The sequence below is a fragment of the Typopeltis vanoorti genome, chromosome 13 (genome assembly GCF_054136105.1).
Source record: "Typopeltis vanoorti isolate ZY-2024b chromosome 13, IOZ_Tvanoo_1.0, whole genome shotgun sequence".
Lineage (NCBI taxonomy): Eukaryota > Metazoa > Arthropoda > Arachnida > Uropygi > Thelyphonidae > Typopeltis > Typopeltis vanoorti.
In genome coordinates, this window is record NC_143561.1 from 28,247,328 (window position 1) to 28,261,312 (window position 13,985).

Consider the following 13,985-nt stretch of genomic DNA (forward strand, 5'->3'; position numbering starts at 1 on the left):
CAGATGGGATTGGATATTAGACTTGAGTTAGGTTGGTGAGTGGCTGTCAGATAGGTATCGGAATGCTAGATATGGTGGTGCAGTGTCCCAAAAGAGGAAAGTCACTAGTGGTGTGCTGCAGGGATGTCTGTATCGGGGTTGTTGTTCAATTTGTATATTAATAAAAATAGGAAGTGGTGATATGCAACTGTCTGCAGAAGATGACCTAATGATGCAGAGTCAAGGAGAGATGTTATGGCTTTATGGGATGACTTGAACAGATTGTATGAATGGGCAGGTAAATAGAACTATCTGTTCAGTGTTCAAAGTGTAAGATTTTGAAATTTGATTAACAATGATGGGATAGGATACGAAGTATACACTTGGTGGGAACTTTGAAGGAGGTAGAGGAGATGATATATCTGGGAGTGGCAGTGGACAAGGACCTGAAATTCAGTGGCTACATTGCACAAGTAGTGAAGTCATCAGATCAGATGGCACTGATGCTGAGGACCTTGATGTACAGAAACAAAAAGGTTATCATTTCATTGTATAAGGCCTTGATCAGACTGTGAACAGATTTGATCACCTGATTTTCATTGTGATAGGATATATTTCAAAGGGTCCAGAGAAGATTCACAAAGGTGGTAACTGCTCTTTGGAATGTGGAGTACAAGGACAGATGGAGAGAATGTAAACTGCAAAGCCTCATGAATAAGAGGAAGATATGATGGAGATATATAAGTTGGTCAGGAATTGTTACCAGTTTAACATGTAAGAAATTTTTTATAGAATAGGAGAGGGGGTGTGGGGGGGGTAGAACAAGAGGCCATTCCTGAAAACTGTATAAGAAGGATGTGAGCAAGGCATGAGGAGCATGTTATTTGCACAGAAAGTGGTTGATAAGTGGAATGATTGCATGTGTTATGAATGCAGACTTCTTGAGTCTGTTTAAGGTACAGTTGGATGAGCTTTGTGTGTACCTCCCATGATGAGTGTCTGACTGTTAATATTATTATTATTAACATTTGTTAATAATAATAATATTAATAACAATATTCTCTATTTCCATCATTATGCCAAATATCATCTTATTTTTTCAGCTCTACTTCCTTATTCTAGCTCTCTCTTTTACTAGTAAACCTCATGCTATGCACTTCGTCATTCAAAAGCTATCAAACCAAGAACAAAAAATACCTTATGTCCATACTATACTAAATGTTTTCAAATTTTTTTTTGCAGAAAGAAAAACTAAAGCTGGTCCAAACACTGTATCTTTCTTCTAAATCCAGTTTTTCTATCAGCTGAACGTGACGCTGATAACTAAAGATGAATTACATTCAGAGCATTTTAAATGATAAAAAAGTAGCTAAAATAAGGATTATATTTGTAAATATTGACTCAAATCTGACAAATAACTATCAGTTGCAATCACTGAAAAAATATTGCATAATTTACTTACTTCTGTTGCAAATGATAACCTCCTCCTTTCTCCTCCTGAAATTCCTTCTGGAGATCCTGCATGTCCAATGATAGTGTGTTCACAATTTTTCAACCCTAACTAACAAAGACAGTTTTATTAATATAATTTTTTTATTATTATACTCATTACTGTGGGACTCTCCCAAAAACAATGTAAAACTTGTTAGTCATTATTAGTATTAAGGATCAAAGGTTAGTAAGAAAGAAGAGTCCTACATTTGTCGTGAATTGCAGATTGAACTTGCTGAGAATGCTGAAGGAGAAAGGCTACCTCATAGAACACAGAAACAGATATTGGGGAGAGGGGAAAGGCTGGTTTGACATATTTAAATTCATACTATACGTGAATGGTGAGTAGTTATCTTGTGTTTTGATAGGTTTTTTAAGAGAAGAGTGGCAATCAATTCAATTCAATAGTGCCCATAGATGCATTTAAAGAAAGGGGAAAAAAGAAACAGATCATTTTGTGAACAAAAAATAATTAATGAATCAGTAAGAGAACACTGTTATTCAAATTGCTACTTTCTAAATAGAACTTGGATTTCTAGAGAAATTTTAAACATGCTGTTGCAAATGTGAGAACAATGCAGATTTCAGATTTGTAAGCATTAGGTGCTTGTCCACTTATCTTCAAAAGACAGAAGTGATCTTGTATGAGCATTATTACGTAGGAAGCAATTCAGTACTAACTCTACTGGTGACATTATGATTATTATTAACACAAGCCCTCCACAGAATCAAAAGACGCACTATGAGAAATGTACACTATTATATTATTATACACAAAGCTTATTAAACTGTGCTTTAAACTCAAATGTGTCAGCATTCACCATGCTGCCGGGTAATGCATTCCACTCACCAACTACTCTCTGTGCAAAGAACCTGATCCTTATGTCCTTGTTCACAACCTCCTTATATAGTCTTCAAAGTTGGCCCTTTGTTCTATCCGTATCTTCCATTCTGTAAAAAATTTCTTCCACGTTAATTCAGTAACAACTCCTTACAAACTTAAATGTCTCAAAATATATCCTCTTCTACTATTGTTATTATATGTGACACCTCCAAAGAGTCCAAAGACTCATTGTGGGAGAGCAATCTACTCCACACCACCACTACACATCTCACCATCTTCTCTGCTGCTTAATTCTACTACTATACACAATTACTATCAACACTATCTACTGGCCATCACTGCCACCAACAGTATATTTTGTCTGTAAATTATGTGTGTTCTGATGGCTGAATTACTTGTATGTGGGATGAAAATCCAAGTTTCCAGGAGAAAAAAACCCTGCTACCTCCATATGAGATCAGCTAACTTACCTTCAACTGAAAAAAGCCTATATAGAGATTCTTCTCATCATAACGAGAATCAAATTCAGGTCCATTTCTAATTGAAAGGTGCAAAGTACCACTGTTCTTCCAATTGTGCTACTACAGAGGTGCTGTTCCTAAGGCTTTTTGCTTTGTGAATTGCATTCCCTAAGTCAGTCTTCATGTCCCACATTCCAAAAACCAGTTACCACCTTGTTAAAAGAAATATGAAAATAAGATAAACAGGCTCATTTTACCTCAACAGAGCAGAAAAACATAATGAATCTATATGAGAAAAACAAAAATTCATATGGGTGGAAAGAAAACTGTTCTGACTGAACATCTAGTAGAGACATCAAGCCCTAGTATTTGGTTCTAGCACAAAATGTATTCTTTGTTGCCCATCACGAAACTAAAAAACAAGTAGGTTTATCAGTACTTAAACAAGCCATTTCGAGATAGGATAGTAGTCACACATCAAGGATTCATCTTTCACTCAAAGACATTCACAAATATCCATTACCAAATTGGGATTCACACCCACAACTTATTGGTTGAAGAATGGGTACACTATTCATGCACCCAACCTGAATGATGTAAAGCAAAAAATGTAATAAAAGATATGTATACTTCTGTATTCTTTACACTATACTTGCTTTTGATTTTAACATAAATTTGTCAACAAGGAGATGGCATATAAAAAAGCAATTAAATAGTTCTTATAATTAGATACAGCAAGTACACATTCTGTAACAATAACAAATAAAAAATCCAAAGCATTATAATAGAAAATAATATTTTCATTTGATTTGAAGTGAATACGTTAAAAAATCCTAATCACATGCAAATTATACTTATAGACAGAGTCATTTTTTGAATATGAAAGACTGCTTTCAAATTCTGTTCTTGTGAATGCACTCATATATTCAAAGGAAGAGAATATTAAAATGATTTCTTGGTTAATATACAATGATATATTAGTAAGTATTATTTGTGCGTGTGCGTGTGTGCGCGCGTGCGTGTGTGCATGGGGGGTATGCAATTGAATTTAGTGATAGTGATTTATTGCTATTTTTTTTTTGTTTCAAATGCAGCTTATTCATGAACAGTTATAACTTGTAGAGCTAGTACCAATTATGTATTTGTTTAATTCTTTATCCAAGTGTAAGCAAACAAAGTTTGCACCTGAAGTATTTTCAGGACTGGGGAAACTCGTGGCAAAGCTGGTATAAGCTCTCATCACTTCCCTTAGTATCCCACAATGCAAAGCACATCTCCTTGCAGACATGTATAATGCTATGCATTAAGAGAAGGATCACTACCCAGACCGGTTTCAACCTTTATTGAGGTCTCATCAGTGGGAGCCAGACCCAGAGGTGGTGATACTAAGATGGAAATAATGGAGAAGTTGTATTTTAGTGGCATAGCCAAGTGAAAAAACTTCCATCAACTCATCTCTAATTCAGAGAATTTTAATAAGGTGTGACACCTTTTGGCAACTGGAATATGGAAATATGACTTCTCCATTACTTCCACCTTAGTATCACTACCTCTGGGTCTGGCTCCCACTGATGAAACCTCAATAAAGGTCGAAACCGGTCTGGGTAGTGATCCTTCCTTTAATGCATTGCATTATGATGCTATGTGAGTGGTGCTAGCATCACCGTAGCACGTGGCGGTGAATTTGAGCTGTGCAGAAGAAAGTGATATTTAATCGGTGAATAGTCCGCTTTTCCCCCCGTTTTTCTACGTTTTTGAGTGCTAAATTGTTTCTCTGAATACGAGTGTACTTCAGTGGTTGTTTTTTGGAAGTTAGTTGCTGTCACGTTATAATATATTTTGGTACCGTCGGAATAGAACCCGTAACGGTGGAAGACAAAACGAAGCTGTTACTGTATTTAGTTATATTTCATTTTATTTAATTATATTTAGTACTTAAATGTTCTGATGTTTGTACTTTTTTTTTCCTCTTATTTATTAATTGAATAATTATTAAATATTACGCTACTCGGCAGTAAGGAATGATGGTGGATTCAGCAGCAGTCGCAAGTGGCGTAACGGCAAGTACTCCGCCATTTAAGAACTCAATTATTAACAATATCATAAGGGACTTTGTGGTATGCAGTACTTGCAGCATGTATGCGTCTCAGGAATTACATATGTGGCTTGTTAAAGAGAGTGGAGAGTGTATGTGCGCAAAATGCAGGCAGTTGGAGGAAATAAGTACATTAAATATATCGATATCCGACTTTGTTGCTCCAGGAACAGGGAATGAATGTAGGAAGACAAGTAGTGTGTTAGGAGAGAATGAGAAAATAATAGTTGATAGTGTGGAAGGTGTGAGTGACTGAAAGTTTAGGAGATGGTTTTGTTTGGGAGAGTGAATTTAGATTAAGAGTGACTGACCTGCAGAGGGAGATAGATGAGTTGAAAGAGGAGGTGGAATGTCTTGTGAATGAGAGCAGAAGTATGAAAGATAAGATTAAGAGAATGGAAGAGATAAATGCAAGGCGAATCAGAGTAGGAGAGAGAGAGAATTTAGGGAGTATGAGTGAGAGGTATAGGGGTGCTAGAAGAGGAGAGAATGGAAACAGTAGAAGAGAGGGAATGAGAGAGAGGTATGGGAATGCTAGCAGACGAGAGGATGGAAACAGTAGGAGACAGAATGAGAGAGAGATATGGAAGTGCTAGAAGAGGAGAGAATGGAAACGGTAGGAGAGATGGAATGAGAGAGAGGTATGGGAATGCTAGAAGATGAGAGGATGGAAACAGTAGTAGGAGAGACAGAATGAGAGAGGGATATGGAAGTGCTAGAAGTGGAGAAAATGGAAACAGTAGGAGAGAGGGAATGAGAGAGATGTATCGGAGTGCTAGAAGAGGAGAGAATGGAAACAGTAGAAGAGAGGTATGGGAATGAAGGAAGAGGAGAGAATGGAAACAATAGGAGCGAGGGAATGGTAAGAGGTATAATGTATGGCGACTCAATGATCCATGGTGTTCAAGATAGGATGCGTGAGGAGTGTTTGCCAGGAGGAACAATAGAAAGGGTGGCTATGGCAATTAAGAGAGGAGAAAGGGTGGATGAGATGATTGTGATGGTAGGAGCGAATGACTTGAGTGGTAATGTAAGTCGGGCAGCAAGAGAGATATGAGATTTTTGCTTGAGACTGTACGGAAGAAGACAGAGAGAGGAAAAATAGTGTGCGTGTTGCCTAGGTATGATAATGATGAGCTGAGCAGAAGAGCGGTGATATTGAATGGCATAATAGCAAGAATATGTGACAAGAGAGGACTGGTATATGTGGATGCTTGGAGTGCGTTTGAGGAAAGAGAGGAATTGTATGCCAGAGACCGTTAACATTTGAATGAGGAAGGACGAAGGCATCTGGAGAGATTGCTGTTCTGAACGAGTCAGTGTGTCCCAGGGAGGATGATAGCAGGGGTGGCCTCTTGTAAGAATGGATACTTGGGAGAAGGGAGACAATGTCAGGTAACACTGAGCCCAGTGGAGTCTAGAAGGGATAATGCTGGGTATAGAAACAATGGCATTTATATGCTTTATACTAATGCCAGGAGTATCCGGAATAAGGGAGAGGAATTGGTGGCACAGATAGCATCAGCCTGGCCAAAAATTATTGCGATCACTGAGACGTGGTTAAAAGAAGGGGATATAACAACAGAAATAGAAGTCGCTGGGTATAGCATTTTTCGTAAGGATAGGAGGGGAAAGCGTGGTGGTGGGGGTACTGCTTATGATAAGTGATGACCTATGTCCTATAAGAGTGGAGAATTTGGAAGGAAGTGAGACAAATGATTTTGAGAGCGTATGGTGTGAGGTAGAGGTAGGCAAAACAGGATATTTAGTGGGGTGTTGCTACAGACCCAGGAGCACAGAGGATGGGGACCAGGAGATGTTTAGACAGCTAAGTTTGGCAAGTGCAAGAATAATGATTGTTATGGGAGATTTTAACTTCGGTAGTATAAATTGAAGAGAGGAAGATGCATGTAGCAATAGGGGAATGGAATTTCTAGAATTCTTGAGGGACAAATGTCTTAGGCAACATGTAACAGAGGGAACAAGAGGGTCAAAAGTTTTGGATTTGGTTATAGCATCAGAAGAGTTGATAATAACCGAGTTGATGTTTCTCCCACCAGTTGGAGAGAGTGACCATATGGTGTTGACTTGGAAAATGAACAGACATGCAGGAGTATCACAGAGACGGGAACTTATGTGGAATTATAAGGCAGGTGATTATAACAGTCTTAGACGTCAACTTCAGGAAGTTTCATGGAGGGATGAATTGGAAGGCCGGGATATCACTAGTGCGTGGGAAATTGTGAAAGAATATTTGTTATCAGCAATGGTAAGTTGTATACCATGAGTGAAGAAGAGGACGCAATTTGGAGTAAAGTGGATGACAAACAATATTAAACAGGAATTGCATGCGAAAAAGAGACTATGGAAGAGATATAAGGAGACAGGTGAAGAGATGCATGAGGAATATAAGACACAGGAAAGAAGAATGACTAGTGTGGTAAGGAAAGCGAAACTGGAATATGAGAGGAGATTGGCCCTAAGATCCAAAGAAAATCCTAGGGAATTTTTTAGCTGTGTGGCCATTAGGAGGAGAAATGACTGTGGAAGAATGATATTGTGGGATAAAAATGGGAATAGAGTGACTGATGCAGAGGACATAGTGGAATTGTTCAATGAACACTTTATTGGAGTATTTCATCCTAGAGGAGTCAGTTTTAATGCTAGAGGGCTAGGACTGGTTCAAGGTCTGGAGGTACAGGAGGAGAGTGTGTTTCAGATACTGAGTACTCTGGATGTCAGTAAAGCTGTGGGACTGGATGGTATTTAACCACGAGTTTTGAGAGAATGTGCTAGGGAATTGACAGTGCCTTTAACGTGGCTTTTCAATGAAAGTCTGGCTTTGGCAAAGGTGCCCAGGGAATGGAAGGGAGGTAAGATAGTGCCATTGCATAAGGGTGGTAACAGACTGGAAGTGTCTAATTATAGACCAGTCTGTGTGTCATCAGTAGTTGTTAAGATCTTGGAGAAAGTAGTGAGGGACCGTATACAGCATTGGGCAGATGAGGGTAATGTTATCTGTGAGAATCAACATGGATTTGTGAAAGGACGCTCTTGTTTTAGCAATATGCTAGCCTTTTATAATAAATTACAAGAACATTAGATGAGGGAAAGGCATATATTGCAATTTTCTTAGACTTGGCGAAGGCATTTGACAGGGTGCCACATGATAAGCTGATATTTAAGTTGCAGCACATGGGTCTGGATGTCAGATTGGTCAACTGGATTCAGGATTGGCTGTCTGATAGGTATCAGAGAGTTGTGTATGGTGGAGCAGTTTCCAGGAGGCAGAGGGTTACAAGTAGGGTCCCACAGGGCTCAGTACTAGGACCTATATTGTTTAACCTTTATATCACTGACATAGCCAGTGGATTGCAGGGGGATATTCAGTTGTTTGTGGATGATGCGAAGCTGGGAAGGATTATTAGTAATAGTGCAGATGTGGTAGCCCTGCAAGAGGAATTAAATAAGCTAGATAGATGGGCAAATGAATGGGGGTGTCAGTTTAATTCAGCAAAATGTAAGGTCTTGAGGTTTGGAATACATCGATGGGATGCTGCATACTCTATGGGAGGAGTTATACTGGAGGAAGTAGGGGAGACAAGAGATCTGGGGTTGATGATTGATAGAAACCTGAAGTTTAGGGGACATATTGCAAAGGTGGTGAAGGTAACACAGAGGATTGCTGTTATTATGAGAAGGACACTGACCTGCAGAGATAAGAGGGTTATCATTCCGTTGTATAAGTCTCTGATCAGACCACACTTGGACTATTGTTCTCAGATTTCGTCCCCAGGATTTGAAGGGGATAAATTAACTGTGGAAAGGATACAAAGACAGATGACAAAGATGGTTTCAGGACTGTACAAGGATAGTTATGAGGATTGGCTGAGAGAATGTGGACTACAGAGTTTGGTGGATAGAAGAAGGAGAGGTGATATGATTGAGACTTTTAAACTGTTGAGAGGTGGTTACAGGGTTGATACTGGGGAGTTCTTTCGCTTGGTTGAACAGCGGGAAGGAGTGATGACAAGAGGCCATCACTGGAAGTTACGAAAGGAAACTGTATGCAAGAGGGTAAGGAGTGGTTTCTTTGTGTGGAGGGTGGTTGAGCCATGGAATGCATTGCCTGATGGAGTGGTGGGAGCGAGAACGGTCAGTGAGTTTAAAGAGTGGCATGATAGACTTTGTGTTTCTCAGGGGGGGACCTCCCCTCGATGAGTCTTGACAGACTTTATGTCTTAGGAAGGACCTCCCTCGATGAGTCTTTTGACTCCTTGGAGGCCTGAATAATAATAATTATACATGTCCACAAGGAGATGTGTTTTGCATTATGGGGTATTCAGGCAAGTGATGAGAACTTATTCAACCTTTGCTATGAGTTGTCCCAGTCCTGAAAATACTTCAGGCGCAAACTTTGTTTGCTTATAATGCGATAAAGATTAAACCAAATATATAATTGGTAGCATAGTCAAGTGAAAAAACTTCCATTAACTTGTAGAGCATTTAGATCTGTCAGTGAGCTAAGAATGGGATAATCTGGTTATCCTGCTCTGAAAACAAAACAATGTTGTACTTTTTTTTAAAGCTACTTCAGCTCTCCAAAGTGCAGATTGGTTTTGCACCATGCAGTGAAACTATCTATCACCTAAGGCTAAACTATCTAATCACACACATCTCTGCAACAGAGAGACTGGAACCTTCAGTTTGTGTTAAAGTTTACTTGTTGATTAGAAAAACCCAACAAGTAAATTACCTTAACCTAGATACCAACTGCTATGTGGTGATCTCTCAAATACATTTGTAAATCTATGACTCAAACCATATAACTGTACAAATTATGTACAATGTTAAGAAGGTCTGAGTGAAACATGAACACAATATAGGGTATACAACAGAAATATTTTTTATCATTATATAAATATGCATTATCTTAATTTGTTGTTTTTTTGTTGAAGAGTGAACATGAGGACTGGGATTCAGAAATGAGTTGATAATAGCAGCATTCTTTATGATGGCCAGCAAGGGTTTGTTGGGGAAGGACATGTTTTAGCAGACTGATTATATATTACAACAAAGTAACAAATTCACTCAATAAAGAAGATGCATATACAGTAGTATACTTGGATTTTAATAAGGTGTGACACCTTTTCGCAACTGGAATATGGAAATATGACTTCTCCATTACTTCCACCTTTGATAGACTGCCACATGACAAACTAGTAACTAAATTGAAACAGCTGCGAACAGATAAAATATTAGTGAGTTGGATAGCTGATTGGCTGTCAGGTATCAGCATGTTGTATGTGGAGGAGTGGTATCACGAAACAGGAGGGTCACTAGTGAAGTGCCACAGGGTTCTGTTTTGGGGGCTATTATTGTTTAACTTGTATGTTAATGATGCTGTGACAATGTTAACTGGAGATGTGCAGCTGTTTTCTGTTGATGCAAAGTTGGGAAGGGCTATGAGAAGTAGAGCAGATGTTGTAGCCTTGTAGGAGGAATTGAATAGACTATGTGAATAGACAAATAAGTGGAGCTATCAGTTTAATGTTGCAAAGTGCAAGTCTTGAAATTTGATAAGCAACACCGGGATGCAGAGTATACAATTGATGGAGAAATTTTGAAGGAAGTGGAGGAGATAAGAGATCTGGGAGTGATCGTGCACAGAGACTTGAAATTTAGGAATCACACTGTTAATTTTGTAAGACCATCCCAATGGACTGTGCCAATAATGAGGAGGATAGTGTAGATCCAGAAATGAGTTGTGTTTGTATACCAATGCTAGAAGTATAAGAAACAAGGCGGATGAAATGGTTGCACTAATTGCGTCTGTGCACCCAGAGATTGTCGGAATAAGTGAGACATGGTTAGATGAGGATGACATCCTGACAGGAATAGAGATGGAAGGGTATGATGTGTTTCGTGAGGATAGAAGGGGTAAAAAGGGAGGGGGAGTGCTATTGATGATAGAGAAAGAGTTATGTCCATACAAGGTAGAGATGCAAGGGGGAAATGGGGCCAGTGGTTTTGAGGCAGTATGGTGTGAGATAGAGGTGAATAGAATCAAATACTTGGTGGGATGTTGTTATAGACCTGGTAATGTGGATGGTGGTGATAGTGAAATGTATAGTCAAATAAGCCAAGCAAATAAGAAAAGGGTGATCATTATGGGTGATTTTAATTATGGCAATATAGACTGGAATGAAGAGATAGCAACTGGAAGTAAAGAAAATGAGTTTCTTGAGTTTTTGAGGGATAACTACCTCAGACAGTATGTAACAGAGGGCACAAGAGGATTAAGGGTCTTGGATTTGGTCATCTCATCGGAGGATGTAATTATCAATGAGGTATCAAATCATCCACCAATTGGTGAAAGTGACCATGAGGTGATTACTTGGGTGGTTGCCAGCAGTGCAAGGACCCCTGTGAAAAAAGGGTATATGTGGAACTACAAGGGGGGTGATTATGAAGAGCTCAGGAGACAGCTTGCAGGTGTAGCATGGAATGAGGAGTTAGCTGGAAAAGAGATCAATGCAGCTTGGGGGATTTTCAAAAATTATTTAGTGGATGCAATGTCTAAATGTATACCACGGGTGAGAAGGTTAAATAAGTTAGGTGTGAGATGGATGAATAAAGAGATTAAGCATGCAATACAGAGAAAAAGGGCATTGTGGAGGCAGCATAAGAGAAGTGGAAGTAACCAATTTCATGAGTTCTACAAAGACCAGGCAAGGGGAGTGACTTGGTTGGTGAGAGTAGCTAAAGAGAGGTATGAACAGCAGTTAGCTAATGAAGCTAAAAAGAATCCTAGGGAGTTCTTTCGATATGTAGCCAGCAAAAGAAAGAATGATTATGGAAGGATGACATTGATTGGAGGAAATGGTATAAAGACAGCTGTTGCAGAATGTGTGGTGGAGATACTTAATGAGCAGTTCATAAAGATCTTTCAATCTTGTGAATGTGACTTCATGGAGAGATTAAGAGCAGTTGATGATGGGGAGGAGAGACTGACTGTAAGTGAGCAAGAGGTGTTTGGGGAGTTGAGTAAACTAGATGTAAATAAGGCTGTGGGACTTGATAATATATCACTGCGTATTCTGAAGGAATGTGCCAGAGAGTTGACACCTGCCTTGACATATTTTTTTAATACAAGTCTTGCACTTGGTCAAGTCCCTAAAGAGTGGAAGGAGGGCAAGATTGTGCCACTTCATAAAGGAGGTGATCGAACTCAAGCATCAAACTATAGGCCTATCTGTGTGTCAGGTGTTGTGGTTAAGTTGTTGGAGAAGCTTGTGAGAACTAGAATCCAGAGTTGGGTTGACAACAATGGTATAATCTTTGATGGACAGCATGGATTTGCTAAAGGGAGGTCGTGTTTTAGTAATCTACTTACTTATTACAATAAAGTGACTGCTTCCTTGGACAGAGGAGAAGGATACACAGTAATATACTTGGATTTCGCAAAAGCTTTTGATAGAGTGCCTCATGATAAGTTGACAGTCAAACTAGAGCAGATGGGGTTGGATATTAGATTAGTGCATTGGATTGGAGACTGGCTATCTGATAGGTATCAACAAGTTGTGTATGGGGGTGCAATATCCAGGAAAAGGAAAGTCACTAGTGGAGTGCCTCAGGGATCTGTTTTAGGGCCATTACTATTTAACTTGTATATTAATGATATTGGCGAAGATTTGGATGGAGATATTCAGTTGTTTGCAGATGATGCAAAGTTGGGACGAACCATAAAGAGTAGTGAAGATGTTGTGGCCTTGCAAGAAGACTTGAATAAATTGAGTGATTGGGCAAGCAAATGGGGATGTGAGTTCAATGTTGCAAAATGTAAGGTTTTAAAATTTGGAAAACAAAGATGGGATGCAGAATTTATGCTTGGTAAGAATATATTGTTGGAAGTAGAGGAAATAAGAGATCTGGGAGTGATAGTGGATAAGGATCTAAAATTTAGGGGTCACATCGCCAAAATTGTGAAGACAACACAAAGACTTCTGGGAATGATGAGGAGGACACTGACGTGTAGAAGTAGGGAGATTCTTGTTCCATTGTATAAGGCTTTGATTAGGCCACACATGGACTATTGTGCCCAGATTTGGTCACCTGGTTTTCAGAAGGATGAAGAGATGTTGGAAAGGGTCCAAAGGCGACTGACTAAGGTAGTTTCTGACCTCTGGAATGTCGAGTATGAGGAAAGATTGAAAAGATGTAATTTGCAGAGACTAGTGGAGAGAAGGAAGAGGGGAGATATGATAGAGACCTACAAGTTGGTAAGGGGTTGCTATAGGATCAATGGTGGAGAAGTTCTACAGCGAATAGTGGGAGATCAGGGGAGAACCAGAGGTCATCCCTGGAAACTGTATAAAGAGGGTGTGAGTAGGGGAGTGAGAGGCAGGTTTTTTTCGTGCAGAGTTGTGAATGATTGGAATGCCTTGCCTGAGAGTGTGGTGTCTGCAAGGAGTTTGAATGTGTTTAAGACCCGGTATGATGAGATGTGTGTGAGATAAAAGGACCTCCTAGATGAGTCTTTGACTCCATGAGGTCTTGTTTAATAATAATAATAATAATAATAATAGACCATCCCAATGGATTGTGCCAATAATGAGGAGGACATTGGCAAAGAAGTTATGGTTCCTTTGTCTAAGACTTTGATCAGGCCACATATGGACTACTGTGCACAGATTTGGTTACCTGGTTTTTCAGGGGGATGTATTGGAAGGGTCCAGAGAAAGTTTACCATGTCAGTGTCAGGTCTATGGTATGTCAGATACAAGGAGAGATTGAGGGAATGCAACTTACAAAGCCCTGTGAATAAAAAAAGAAAAGGGTATATGACTGAGACATATAAGATGGTGAAGGTTGTTACCAGGTTAATGTGGAGAAGGTGTTTCATAGAGTAGAGGGTGGTAAGGGTAGAACCAGAGGCAATTCCTTGAAGCTGTATGAGGGTGTTAGCAGGGAAGTGAAAAGCAGGTTCTTTGCACGGAGAGTGACTGGAATGATGTATTGCCTGAAAGTGTGGTAAGTGAGGAAACTGTGAATCGGTTTAAGGCATGGTTCAGTGATCTTTTTTCATGAGAGGGTATAGACATTCTGTGATGAG

At 39.3% G+C, this 13,985-nt stretch overlaps 1 protein-coding gene across 1 annotated transcript in view; it reads right to left on the bottom strand.

Annotated features, from left to right (window-relative positions):
- LOC150100013 (ABC transporter ATP-binding protein/permease wht-1-like) overlaps positions 1–13,985 on the bottom strand; it is a 142,719-nt gene that overhangs the window by 41,093 nt on the left and 87,641 nt on the right. The window contains exon 5 of the mRNA XM_090403194.1: positions 1,442–1,540. Within this exon, the coding sequence (XP_090259320.1) occupies positions 1,442–1,540 (99 nt within the window). The remainder of the gene's footprint in view (positions 1–1,441; positions 1,541–13,985) is intronic.